At 41.5% G+C, this 14,952-nt stretch overlaps 1 protein-coding gene across 1 annotated transcript in view; it reads left to right on the forward strand.

Annotated features, from left to right (window-relative positions):
* The window catches only part of HYDIN (HYDIN axonemal central pair apparatus protein), a 404,272-nt gene that overhangs the window by 349,379 nt on the left and 39,941 nt on the right, over window positions 1-14,952 (forward strand). Inside the window, exons 69-72 of the mRNA XM_031949959.1 lie at window positions 3,686-3,908; window positions 9,385-9,597; window positions 10,261-10,399; window positions 12,079-12,244. Of these exons, the coding sequence (XP_031805819.1) occupies window positions 3,686-3,908; window positions 9,385-9,597; window positions 10,261-10,399; window positions 12,079-12,244 (741 nt within the window). The remainder of the gene's footprint in view (window positions 1-3,685; window positions 3,909-9,384; window positions 9,598-10,260; window positions 10,400-12,078; window positions 12,245-14,952) is intronic.

The following is a 14,952-nucleotide window of genomic DNA, read 5'->3' on the forward strand; positions in this document are numbered from 1 at the left end:
CTGCCTATTGACTCCACAGCCAGCACTTTTTCCAGTGGAAAGACAGGAGAAATAGTCCTATTCCACCCCTGCAGACTCTGTTTAATGACCGAGAATAATTAAAATATGCTCAGCTTGCTTCGTGCTGCTTGGCCCTGCCTCGTACAGGCAGCTGCCACACTCGGGTACCAAATGGCATCTCCTTGGGTTTTAGCATAAAATAAAACTTTTATTACTGCAGAGTTGGGGAATGAGGAGAGAGAGAATATCGGCCAGTTCTTCTCCTGGGCCTTCACCAAGATTAATTGTAGGCATCAGATTAATTAATTAAGGAATCAGATGTGTCATCACAAAAGCAACCCTGAGTTTTCAAAGGTTATACCAGGGAAGTACAAACAATGGCGAGAATCCACCAATATGGAAGGTATCATGCTGGTGACAGATGGTTTCTGAGGCTCAAGACTGGCATAATTAAGCACAAATGCTCATTACCAGCACCTTGGCCACTAGGTGATGGACTCTTTGGTCATGGCAAACTCCAGCGCAATGAATCACATAAATGTGCTCATAAAAGGGCCTTCCATTCATCAATCCATTCAATGAACACTTAGCAAGCACCAATTGCATACAAAATACTAGGCTAGATCTTGGTGGGTCTGGGGACCATAGAAGTAAGGACCGGTCTTCAAAAAATTCATCACTTAACTGGATGGGACTTTTATACAGTTAAGTAGAATAGCCATGATGAGTGGTAGACATAAGAGAGAGGGTCTCTGAAAGAGCTATTGCTAAGCCTGGACTGAACCGTGGGTCCAGCAATTGTGACTTTACAAAATCCCTCTTTCCAATGAACAATGAGAGAGAGATTCTTGAGTCTTTCCCCTATTTTCAAGGATATATGGAAACTTCTCTGCGGTTGACCAGCATCTTCTAATTTATTGTTGACCCCCATGTGGTATGGCCAAGGGAATAAAGGTTCTATCAGGCAGGAATGGCTTCCCCCAATCTTGCTGATGGTTTCCATGTCACCCAATGCCAGGTTGGCTTCAGAGTGATAAACTTTCTGGCCACAACTCCCAGAAGCCATTCATAAAGTCATAGAAAGCTCAATCTAAGTCAGGGGAGGAACACCAGCAAGCTCGTGGGTTTTAGAAGTATCAAAGTGTCCCATTGAGTTGGGTCCTAAAGAGGCCACTAAAAAAACTTGATTATTAGAAAACGGAGATTCTCAAACATTTCACTCCATGGAATGTTTTAATCTAGAAAAAAAACATCACAAATTGTCTGCTCCATCATTCTGCCTAACCACAAACAAGCCCCACCCCCATCTGCAAAAAAAACAAAAACAAAACTCCTTTAAAATGCTACCAGACGGAAGAGTCCCTGCAAAGTCTATCAAGAGGTGTTGATTAAGCTCCTGCCGTGCTTAGCACTGGGTACATAGCACTCTGCTGGGTGCTAAACACGCTGCACAAAAGGAAGACAATCTTTTACCCTGCAAATAGAGAAAGATCCAGGTCCCCTTGGAGGTCTCGGTTGATAGATTAAATACAGGGATCATTTGCTTAATGATCAGGCTCTATCAGTCCTATCAAATGATAGGTAAAGTGCTTTGCCAGCCTTAAAGCCCTCCATAAATGCTCCCTGCTATTATCTTGCTAGTAAAAACTAGCAAGGACAGGAAATCTGACGGTCAGGGATGTTCTGTGATCTGCAGTAGTGAATCCTTGCATGCTGTCTGTGGGAGGAACAGCAGGGGTCATTCTTTATACCTACTATGTGCCAGACATTGAAGCTCAGGTGTCATCATCTCCTATGGGAAGCTTTTCCTGACGTCCTCACAGACTGGCGTCTTCCTTCTCAAACTAACTCATATTTAATGACCATTTGTCGGGAACATCTGAGTGCAAATCCTCAGCTGGGAGAACCTGGGCAGATCACTTTACTCTGTTGGGCCCATTTTCCTTATCTGTCCAATGAGCTGCAGAATAAAATGGCAAGCCCCCCATTATCTTTGCCAAGAAAACCCCAAATGGGGTCACAGAGAGTGGCCGTGGCTGAAAATGACAGCAAAAAATATATCTGCATTTATTCACATTATATTTATGCTGAATATATTTTATGTCATGCTTGTCTCCTTCATTAGAATACAGACTTCTTTAGAATATGGGTAATTTCCTTCTTTGTATTTGTGTCCCTAGTGCCTAGCAGAGTGTCTGGCATATTCTAGGTGTTTAATAAATACTTGTTGATAGACTGAATTATGTTCATGGTGACCTTTGTGGCTTGTCCTCATCACTAGAAGGTAAGGTGACATCGACCTACCACAATGAAACAACAAAAAGTGTTTGTGGGAGACTGTGGGGCACCCCAGAAACCAAAGAATGCCCTCATCAGGACCCAACAGATGACCCTGGAGATCGTGGGGGAGAGAATCACATTTGTTTTGGTTTGGTTTTTTTGTGAGGTAATTGAAATTAAGTGACTTGCCTGGGGTCACCTAGTTAGGAAGTGTTAAGCGTCTGAGGTTGGATTTGAGCTCAGGTCCTCTTGACTCCAGGGCTGGTGCCTTCTAACTGCCCCAAAGAATCGCACTTGGACAGTTCTCGCCAAAGACAAGTTACCCTCGTGCCTCAAGGGGACCTGGGGCAGGGAAAACATGAGAAAGGGTGCGGTCTTTAGCCTCAGGAGAAACCTCAGTTCAACTTCTGACTCTTGGTCTCATCATCTAGGTGACCCTAATTAGCAAATCAGTGATCCTCCCCCCAAGCTTCAGTTCTTTCATCTGTAGGATCTGGAGATAATAATAATTAGTATTTTATTTTAGCTTTTTTAATGTTTGCAAAGAGTTTTTGATCCTCATAACAATCCTCCAATAATAATAATAATGAGCATTTATATAGTGCCCATTATTTGCCAGGCCCTATGCTAGGGATGTTACAGATATTATCTCATAGGAATCCTCACAACAGCCCTGGGAGGTAGATGCTATTATTAATCTTCATTTTATAGATGAGAAACTGATTGCCCAGAGCCCATGGTTTACACGTGTCTGAGCAGATTTGAACTTGGGTCCTGTGATTCCAGATTTCTCTGCCTCCTTATTGACAGCAGTGCCCTTCCCCGGGAGCCGTCCCCTACACGGCTATTGCTCTCTCTCTCTCTCTCTCTCTCTCTCTCTCTGAGTTTACTCTAGATCATGCATGCACAGAGTAGTTTGTGTAGCATCTCCCCATTAGAATGTAGGTTCTTTGATGGACAAGACCACAGGTTTGCCTTTCTTTGTGTTCCCAGCACTCAGTGTACCTGCTACAAAGTACGTGCTTTATGAATGTGAGTGGACCGACCACCTGCCTGAGGCTCAAATGAAATAATGTGTGCAGGGTGTTCTGTAAGTCCTAGCAAGCTTCACAAGTGGTAGCTTGTTTACTTTTTCCTGAAAATAAAATTGACAGGCTTGGGAAGTCACAGATTCCCTCTCACTGGAGCTATTCAAGCAAAAATATCATGTGACAGAAGGAATTCTGGTTCCGGAACAGGTTGAACGAGACCAATCAATCAACATTTATTAAACGCCTCTTGTGTGCCAGGCACTGGTGATGATGCTAGGGATACAAAAAGAGGCAAAAGCCCCTGCCCTCTGAGACCTTTCTCAACTCTGAGATACTGAATAATTCAGCATTAATTGTTTGCTTTACATTCCTAGGTACTATATTTGACACAGCCCGCAAGGAGCTGTCCAGTGGGGGGACTTTCCGTGGGGGAAGCACCACAGAGAGCTTTTTATCCCATGCCTACAGCACCTCCTCCACCTACCCTTTCTCCATGGAGCCCATCAGCGGCATCATCCCAGTTGGGAAAAGTCAGAAAATCAAGGTCAAATTCTCTCCCCTGGAAGTTGGCGAGTTTGAGAACAGCATATACTGCCAGTAAGAAAGCGTTCCTCCAGAGCCGTGTCATAACAGATGCCGTCCTGGACTTGGCAACGGGTCCACCCGTGCTCATCCCTTTCCCCACCTCCCACCGTCTCCATGGGAAGGACTCTTGGGCTCAGAGAATCCCAAGGGCCACAGGGGCAACAACCCTGGCTCCCCTGGGGCCATCCCCAGATGCCTGAATCCCAGCCCGAGAGTCCTTCCCTTCCCAGGTACCAAGGAGACGCTCACCTGAGGAACTCAAGGCTCCATTGTTACTCCAGCAGGCTGATGTTGGTGACCTACTTGTGCTGAATCAGCAGAGAAGGGTGGGGAAGGGGGAGGACCCCAGAATTTCCCTGGTCTTGGTGACCATCAGGCTGACTTGCTAGTCAATATCATTCACAAATTTGTTCCAGTGAAATTTTAAGTGGATGAAAATGGTTTTCACTACGTCTCCCCTTCCCTTTCGGCATCTTACTCCTTCTTTAACTGCCCCCAGCCTTGCAGTGTTCTCCCCTACCCATACTGTCCTATCAAAAAGGAATTAACCCGTTAACTCCTTAGAGTAAATTAGTTTTAGCTGTTTCCCTTCCAGGAATTTTAAAAGAGAAAATAAATATAAAAAGTGAACCACTTCAAGGCAAGGGGAAAATGGAGTTCATCCCAAAGCAATGGGTGACTATGACAGAATTTTATATACTCTAATCATCTGACTCAGGGAGATAATTTTAAACTGTAACCTTCCTAGTACTCCTAGCTCATCACAGATGACTGCCCACATAATTTATGTTTAAAGTTCTGGAGAACAAATCCAGCTAAGTTTTGACTAAGAATTCTATTAATAACTTATATTTATCTATCACCTGCTTTCTAGGGGACTCCAAGTATTTTAGCAAGTGGTTTTTTTTTTTTCCATTTCTGTCTTCTTGACTAATGAGTTGAGTAGGAGGAGGCTTATAATCTAGCTCCTAGGTTTTTTTGTCCCACAGAGAGACAAATCCATAGGCTAAAGATCTGGAAAGGACTTTAGGGATATTCTATTTTGATCTACTCATTTTGCAGATAAGAGTACTGAGGCCCAACTAGATTAAATGATTTCAAGGTAATATAGATCATAAATACCAGATCAAAACCCCAGTTACAGACTCCACATTCAGTGTTCCTTCCTCTTCACTGATTTCTGTAGAGTCACTGTGCCAATCAAGAGGACTTTTGGGACGAGACAGAAAATATCCTCTCCTTCAACCACTAGCCCCAGGCCACATTTCTGGTGGCCTGCAAAAGTGTCAAACTGTCAACTGAGCCCTTCTTTCTTAATGGAACCCTGAATGGTCCCTTTTCATTAGCATAGACTTTTCCTGCTCTTCTTAAGAGCTTGGTACTTCCTAGTTCCTGGGGATATACTTAGAAAAATTATTACCATATATTTCAAGATTTTTTAAATTAGCTACTCCTGGGAACTCAGATGAGAACTTCTTTTTGGAAGATGGGCAGTTCCTTTAGTGAGACAAGAAAAAAAAAAAAGAAGTTGTATATAGCCCCAAGGAAGATGTAAAGAGTACCTAACACTTCAGGGAAGAGAAATAAGGACAACAGTTGCCCAATAGAGATGGGTCTCTATTTCAAGAAGCCTGTTCTCTCGTTGCTTGTAAAAATTGTTAACACTAAATTAATGTCAAAATAATAAAAATTATTTTAAAACATAACAACATCAGTTAGGACAATCAAATTAACAAAAAAATAAGGAGAAACATCTTACATAAAATCCTTAGCATTCATTCAATAAAGTGAAATCAAACAAATATATAGACAACTAATGAACTAGATATTGATTTAGTCTGTGTCCCATTTCACATGTTTCTGAAATTGATTCATGCAGCTGACATTTAGTAAGCACCTCCTGTATGCAAGGCATTGTGCTAGGTGCCAAGGATTCAAAGACAAAAATGGAATAACCCTGCCCACTAAACCCTTGCAATTTAGTAGGGGAAAACTGTTGGGGGGGGGGGGAAATGTGTGTCTTTGGGGGAAAGGAATCCTGAATTCTGTTTTAGATTTGTTGAGCTTGAAATACCTACCAGACATCCAGATGGAGATGCTCAAGAGGCAATTGGTTATATAGTACTACAGCTCTGGAGGGAGACTGGGACTTGGTGTATAGGCCCAGGAGTCATCTGCATAGAGGTTATAGGTACAACACATAGAAGCATGGGAAGTAATCAAGAGACAATATAGAGGGATAAAAGAAGTGAGCCTCCAAAGTAGGAGCATGGCAGAAGTTTGGGAGACTGAGGGAAATAGCTAATATAGGAAAAACAAATTTAAATATGTTGAATGTGAGGAAACTTTGGAAGATCTAGTTGGAAATATCTAGCAGAGAGCGTTCATAATGTGGGAACAGTAATACAGAAATTAGGGCTGGATATGTAAAGTTAGACATCCTCCTTATAGAGAGAATGAGCCAGTGGGAGGAGATGATCCCACCAAAGGAGAGAAGAGAAGAATAGAGGGTCCAGATCAAAGCTTCTTATAATCGCCAGCATCACTATTACTGTTGTTATAGTAACTTACAGAGAGAAGTTTTGGTCAAGCTTTGGGAAGCGGACCACAAGAGATTTAGAAATGAGGTGAACTCCACAAGTATGAAGTGGCCTTTCTAGGACTTTGGAAATGAGAAGAGATATAGCTTGAGGGAATGACAAGGTCAAGTTAATTTTAAAGAGAATAAGAGGCTAAATTCAGGGAAAGTACAACAAAGAGAGGGAATAGTTAATGACTGACATGGCAAGTTCCTGAAGGAGAGGAAGAGTGATTGGGGGAGAAAAACGGAGAGGTCAAGAAGAAATCCCATCTCTTCACTATCTAGTGGAGAAAAGGGAGGAGTGTGGGATGACAGAGAATGAATCAGGTATAGAGTAGAGGACAAAAAGGGAGTTTATGAAAGAGAGCCTCTGTTTTTTTTGTTTGTTTGTTTTTTAGTAAAGTTTTTTTTTTTTTTTTAGTAAAGTAGGAAGTGAGAGAGAAGGGCAAGGAAATGGTGCAGAAAGTCTGAAGCCAGGGAAGATTTGGAATAGCTGTTGTGGAGAGGGATGGGTAATGAAATAAGAAGAGGGTCGTCATGTGCCAATGAAAGCCCAGGGGAGATCATAAATTTGTAATGAACCTAATCAGCCCCATTGTGGGATTCCCTCAGGGCTTAGAGAAAGTGGCTGGTGCTGGTAAATCAAGGTTGGAGTAAGGGTCTGACCAGGGATAGGACAGGGGGGTAAAGGATTTAAGGGCAGCTGATAGTGTATGGCTGGATTGGATCAACACTGGGAAGCAGAACATGGTAATGGACCACGAGAATAGTGAGGGGCGAAGGAACCAAAGGACACAAGGAACATGAGGAACAGGTTTTGCAAGACTGAGGTAGAAGGAGAGATTAAAGGAAAGGAGATTTTGGAGAGAGGAATGTCGGAGTTTTGAATGACAGAAGGAGAAGGGATACGTGATGGTCAGAGCCAGAGGTATGAGCATCCCTGGGTTTGGGTGAGGTGGAATAAAAATGGAAAGCATGGGAGTTTAGAGGGATGGTAAAACTTGTGGCCAATGTGTTTGAGAGTACAGCATTGTGTGCATGGAGGTCCCTCAGTGTGAAGGAACAAGTAAGGGGCAGAGAGAAGCCAGATCTGGAACTGCTTGAGAAAGAGAGAGTGACCTGGACATTGTGGGACAGATGACCACGGCAAGGAGTGAATTTCAAAGGAAGCCAGGGTGCTGAGTGATGGTAGTAAGGGGGCGGTCTGAAATGGGAGAGCTGGGAGAATTAGACCGACTCCTCTCAGCCCGGTATTTGGGGAAGAGGCAGGACCCCGTCTGGGAGATGTTGGCCAAGAGGCCGTTTCTTTTGGGAAGAGTCAGGTTCCTAAGAGTGGAGGTAAATGGAAAGAGACACAGGGGAATTTGTGAGCTCCAGAGCAGGGATTCCTATATAGGGCTTCTTTCTGTGGCTTTCTCTTAAATAAATGGAGACCATGCTGCCCTTCAAATGCTTGCTTTCTCCCTCCTTCTTTATCTCTCTGTCTGTCTCTGTGTCTCTGTCTCTGTCTAGCTCTCTGTCTGTGTGTCTCTGTCTCTTTCCCTCTTTCCCTTTTTCTCCCACTGTCTCTTTCTCTGTCTCTCTATTTTTCCCTTCCTTTTTCTCTCCTACTCTCTCTGTCTCTCTGTGTCTTTCTTTCCCTTTTCTTCTTGACTCTTCTGTCTCTCTTTCATATATGTATATATTTATTTCTATCATATTTATATATACATATATGCAGATCTATAACCAATTATAATTATATAATTGAATATGTGTACATGGGTCTGGCTGTGTTCTTGTTTTGCAACATATCTTTCTTTATTTTCTTTCATTTTTCAATCTGAGATTTTTATGGCATCATAACATTTATTGCTGCTCAGTAGTTTTTCAGTCATAACCATCTCCTTGTGATGCCATTTTTCATAATAAATTTCCTATTTAATTACTCTATAGTATGTCTTACCTATTTGAGGATCTTTTGTGGTTTCATCCTAAGTCATTTCTTTTTCCAATTGCATTGCTTCTCCAACTTCAACTCATTCACTTGCTCTGAAGTATTTTTTTGTCAGCACTTTATTTCTCAGATCCTTTTCTATTTTGGTTGACTTTAATTTTCTTGTGCAAAATTTGGGCTATTTTTTAACCTCCTTCTCATCCTGAATCATTTATCTAAATGACATTTCTTCTATAATAGGCCAGTGATATCACAAGTATTTCTGTTATCAGGCCCCTGAGCCATAAATAAACACTTAAAGAAGATTTGATTTTCAAACACAATCTATGGCGTTTGTGACAAGAGGGGAAAGAAGAGCTAGAAGCATTTGGAGGGACCAAGAAAACATTATGGGGTTCTGGAAATGGTCCAACCCAGAACCTAACAGCACTGCTGATTAGTTAAAGAGGCCTTTAAAGAGATGGATGTGTAGCATTCTCACTCTTTTTGTTGTTTGCTTGCATTTTGTTTTGCTTCTCTTTTTCTTTTTTTTTACTGGTCTGATTTGATTTTTCTTGTGCAGCACGATAATTGTATAAATATGTATGTGTATACTGGATTTAATGTATATTTCTACTATGTTTAACATATATTGGACTAATTGCCATTTAAGGGAGAGCGTGGGGGAAGGGGGGGGAATTGGAAGGATTTGCAAGGGCTAATGTTGAAGAATTGTCCAGACATATGTTTTGAAAAATAAAAAGCTTTAATTAAAAAAAAAGAATTTCATTCACAAAATAAAATAAAATAATAAACTAAAATAAAAAAGAGAGAGATGAATGTGTATAGGGATGGTGGAAGGAGAGGACTAGTATCTTAGCTTCAGAAAATCAGGGGGCCCTCCAAAGCCATATTGTACCCTAGCCCCCTCTGAAAAATAACTGGAAACCTCATTCTCTGGTCCTTGATACGATGACTCTCCTTCTCCTCAGAATCCCTAACTTGGCTCCAGGAGCCCAAGGCCTGATGGTCGCCGTGAAAGGGAAAAGTCTCTTACCGTATTGCCATTTTGATCTGGTCGAATCTGACTACATCAGCAATCACAAGCGCAATCCAGATTTAGGCGGGCCAAATGGGGAGCCCCTGGATGTCAACACCAGAGTGATTGAGTTTTCTGCCTTGGGTGTAGGAACAAAGAATATCCAGTGAGTTGATTTGTTTATTCATTATTTCTCTATAAGCCATTTCTTCAGAAGGGTTCAGGGAAAGGCCTTCTCTTTAAGGCAGGCTTGAAGCCCTGAGGCAGTACAGGAGGTTGATGAGAAGTCAAAGATTTCTCACTAGAAAGTCCAGCCGTACAGAACCCTTGAGGTTCCAAGTATTGGAACGCCAAGCCTCTGGAATCCACAAATATCTGCCCAGCCCTAATGATGCAAAGAAAAATCAGACTGCCCTTGTTCTAGAGAAGTTCACAATCTTAACAGGAAGAGACGGCTTACAAATATATACTTAAAACAAATGATATGCAGTACAAATCGGACAATTTGACCTATTCTAATATCCTAATTCTAATCTATTCTAATATTCTAAAATCCTAATTCAAAAAACAGTGGATCCACAAGCATCTCGGAGACACAATGAGATCAAAATGTCTCTCTGATATCAATGTTTTTCCAAGGACTGGAAGTCATGAAGCCTTTAGTGGACAGAATGTTCCTTTCCATGAAAACCTGCCATTTAATTCTGGTCTGGGATTCCAGTTCAATTAAAATAGAGACGTGCTATTAAAACGCCCAATGAATCCTTGGCCTGTTTGTTTTGAAAATTAAGTTCTCCTTTTCTCTTGTAAACTCCTTTCTCCTGGCCAGGACCTTCACTATTATGAACCCTACCAATAAGACCTATTCCTACCGTTGGATCTCAGAAGAAGAAGAAAATCTCCAGAATCCTTCACCTTTTATGTGTCTGACAGAGGGAGGCTTAATCCATCCAGAGAAAAAAGCTGAGGTGAGTGGAGATGGAGAAGCTAGGCCGAGGGCTCAAATCAAACCAATTTCCATCTCACCTCTAGAGGCATCTCGGAGGAAGAGGGATTGCTGGGGAAGTGGGGGGATCCATTCATTTCTTAGTTCAGTGAATATTTGCTGGGCACACATTGAGAAGTATTCATTGTCCTCCTGCAGTGCTGTGCTAGGTGGTAAGCAGAATACAAATTGGATATACTCCATCCTGATATCTTTATGTGTGTGTGTGTCTGAGAGCAGATTTGAGCTCAAGTCCTCCTGACTTCAGGGCTGGTGCTCTCTCCACTGCACCATCTAGCTGCCTCATCTTTAATATATCTTAAGGAGTATTCTGCCAAAATATAAAAGCTATTCTTTAAATAATGTGGCTGCAACTACAAAATCGTGAACTGGCAAAAGAAATGGTGAAATTAAATCAGTCTCTTTGGACACCGAATACTCTCATGCTGGCAAAAGTCCAAAGAGCACTTAGGGAATGTTGCTGGGATCAACATCCCAGCCTTTTGTTATGTCCTGGGTCAGCCTGGTGAAACCCATGGCCCTGCTCAAAACAGTTTTTAAATGCATAAATAAAACACATAGGATCACAAAGGTGACTACTTATATTGAAGTAAAAGGTGTTCTTCATCCAAATTAGGAGAGAACCCCCTGCAATTTATCCACAAGGCCTTTGGGCATCTCTGGATCCTAAGTTCAGAATGCCTGGGATGGATGGATGCACGGATGGTTGGATGGATAGATGGACGGACAGGTGGATTGATAGATAGATGGATGGATGGATAGATGGATGAGTGAAAACCAGAAGGGATAGTTTCCTACCAAGCTAGTTTCCCCCAAATTCATCTGAATCAAAGCTCCCCTAAATGTTCGTGTCTGTTCTTTAAGTGAAGAACCTGAGAGAGGTTTTGCTGGGATTGGGAGGGATTCCAAATCTGCCACGTAGTCAACACTTAGAGGGACGCAGAGGATGAGGATGGTGCTGGTTTATTGGGAAGCAGCATCTCCTGAGAGACAGCCAGGTGTCTTGGTTAAAGTGCAGGGCCTGGAGCCAAGAGGACAGTTCAGATGTGGTGTCCATCCACCTCCGTCTCCTTCTGTAAAGTGGGGGCAATGGCAACACCTGCCTCCAGGGCTGTTGTGAGGGATTCAGGGAGAAAACCTGTGTAAAGGGCTTGGTCCATAATGGGCGCTTGGCAGCTAGATGGCCCAGTGGGTAAAGCTGAAGTCAGGAAAGTCTCACCTTCCTGAGTTCAAACCTGGCTTCAGACCAGCTGTGTCTGATCCTGTTGCCTCAGTTTCCTCATCTGTAAAATGAACTAAAGAAGGAAATGCAGTGTCTTTGCCAAGAAAGCCCCAAAGTGGGGGGGGGGGGAATTACCAAGAGACAAAAAATGTTTGTTTCCTTCTTCCACAATTGGAGAGCTGAAAGTCTTCAGGCTCCGACCCCTGGCTGCAAGCTTCAAGGGACCATGGGCCACCCTCCAGGGTTGGTCTTATGAGGCACTAGTCTTGTGAAATGTCTGACTGCATTTTTGGGGTGGTGACAATCCCTTGGCAAGGGGAGATACAAGGTCATTGAAAATGCACTGAGGTCCCCAGGGCTGAAGGGAGGCTGTGGAACAACGGGGTCTTTCAGCAGCCCGATCTCCCTTCTCTTCCTAGATCTCGTTCCAGTTCACTCCTCAGTGCTTGGAGCTCACAGAGGCCTTCTGGACTTTCCTGATCCCTGAGCACTCCATCTCGGTCCCTTTCCTCCTGGTGGGCAGAGCCACAGACCCTCTGATATCTCTGGATGTGCCCCATCTCACCTTCAGCTCCCTCCTGATGGGTAAGGACAGACTGGATCCAGGAATGGCAGGGGCTACTACCCCAGATCCCATCCCCTTTTCCTAGAAGTTGCTTCGGTTCTGCCAGTGAAACCCCAGAACAGCTGCCTATCTTCTGCCCTGAAAAGAGCACAGGCTGTCACTGAAATTAAACAATTCATCTTTCATAAAACCATTTCTCTCCCCATCCCCAGGATACTGCCTAGTACACAATAGGTGCCCAATGAGTGCTTGTTGACTAACTGTCAATCTTCTCACACACCATGACAAAAAGAAGCTATACAAAGAAGCTATAACTATACATTTAAACAATACTTTATCTTATGTCAGAGACAGCTAGGTGACAGAAGAGATAGAGCATGGGGCCTGAAGGCAGGATGTCCTGAATTCAAATCCCTTTTTAATGTCTTAGACACTAGCTTTTTGATCCTGAGCCAGCCACTTTCCTCTCTCTGCTTTAGTTTCCTCAGCTGTAAAATGGGGATAATCATAGCATCTAACTACTTGGGTTGTTGTGAGAATCAAGCCCTTAGACAGTGTCTGGCATATGGTAGGTGCTTAATACATGCTTGTTTCCTTCCTACCTTATGTTGGCCCAACCATAATAAGATTGCTGTCACAATTCTAAATTTGGCTCATCTCTTCTTTTTATTATATTAGAATATTAGCTTTTTTATTTTTCGCAAAGATAGTTTTCAACATTCACCTTTGCAAAACCTTATGTTCCAAATTTTTCTCTCTCCCTTCTCCCCGCCCCCTCCCTTAGATAGCAAACAATCAACTATAGGTTAAAAATGTACAATTCTTCTAAACATATTTCCATATTGGTCATGTTGTGCAAAAAAAACATCTGAACAAAAAGAAAAAAAAATACAAGAAAAAATAAGCAAACAACATCACCAGAAAAAGGTGAAAATACCATGGTTTGATCCTTATCCCGCCTCCATAGTTCTCTTTCTGGATGCAGGTGGCTCTCTCCTTCACAAGTCTATTAGAATTGCCTTGAATCATCTCATTGTTGAAAAGTAGCTCATCTCTTCTAATCCATGTTATAGCCATAAAGTCATTCTTTTTGACCATCCCATCCCTCTGGTATATAGTTCTGCTCTAAAGCTTGCCATAGAAAAATCCTAGCAGCAAGTCCAGGTTTCTGCTGATAGGTCATTCTCTATATCACATTTATACACAGTAACTTTAATGATCTACTCAGATTTTCTTGATATTGAGGCAAATCCTTTCCTTTTTTTAATATTCCTTTGTTGACTTCTATCACCTTATTTACTGGAAGTTCCGTATATCAGTGTTTATTTCTATAACAATTTATGATAATTTGCATGTTGTTTACTTAATCTAAAAATTAAATTTTAGAAAAGTTCATTGTTATAATTTTGAAAATACACCAGAGAGAACAGAAACATCATACCTTTTGTACACTCCTTTAAGCTCTGCCATTGGAATGACTGGAACCAACTCAGCCCAGCTTACGAGAGAAATTATTGATAAATTATCAGGAACATTCTCCCTTTCAAAAACTAGCAAACAGCTAACAACCAGGGTTTGTTGGGCAATCTAGAATTAAGAAAGTGATGGGAGAAATGTTAATAATACCAATTAAGCTTAAAAGTGTGTCCCTAAAAGTCAGGAACTATATGAGCAAAACTACAAAATACACAAATAAAGTCAGGTCTAAACAATTGGAAAAAATATTAAGTGTTTTTGGATAGGCCGAGTGAATATAATAAAGATGACAATACTCCCTAAACTAATCTATTTATTTAGTGCTATACGAATCAGACTCCCAAGTAACTATTTTAAGACCTAGAAAAAATTACAACAAAATTCATCTGGAAGAGCAAAAGGCCAAGACTTTCAAAGGAACTAATGAAAAAAAATCAAATGAAGGTGGCCTTGCTGTGACCTGATCTAAAAGCAGCAGTCACCAAAAGCATTTGGTATTGGCTAAGAAATAGACAAGTCCATCAGTGGAATAGATTAGGTTTACAGGACAAAATCATCAATAACCATAGCAATGTAGTGTTTGACAAACCCAAAGACCCCAACTTTTGGGATAAGAATTCACTATTTGACAAAAACTGCTAGAAAAATTGGAAATTAGTATGGCAGAAACTAGGCATTAACCCACACTTAACACAGTAGAGCAAGATAAGATCAAAATGGGTTCATGATCTAACATAAAGAATGAGATTATAAATAAATTAGAAGAACATAGGATAGTTTACCTCTCAGACCTGTGGAGGAGGAAGGAATTTGTAACCCCAGAAGAACTAGAGATCATTATTGATTATAAAATAGAAAATTTTGATTTTATTAAGTTAAAAGGCTTTTGTACAAATAAAACTAATGGAGACAAGATTAGAAGGGAAACAATAAACTAGGAAAACATTTTTACAGCTAAAGGGTCTGATAAAGGCCTCATCTCCAAAATATATAGAGAATTGACTCTAATTTATAAGAAATCAAGCCATTCTCCAGTTGATAAATGGTCAAAGGATATGAACAGACAGTTTTCAGATGATGAAATTGAAACTATTTCTACTCATATGAAAGAATGTTCCAAATCTCTATTGATCAGAGAAATGCAAATTAAGACAGCCCTGAGATACCACTACACACCTGTCAGATTGGCTAAGATGACAGCAAAAAATAATGATGATTGTTGGAGGGGATGCAGGAAAACTGGGACATTGAT

The sequence above is a fragment of the Sarcophilus harrisii genome, chromosome 2 (assembly GCF_902635505.1).
Source record: "Sarcophilus harrisii chromosome 2, mSarHar1.11, whole genome shotgun sequence".
Taxonomy (NCBI): Eukaryota; Metazoa; Chordata; class Mammalia; order Dasyuromorphia; family Dasyuridae; genus Sarcophilus; species Sarcophilus harrisii.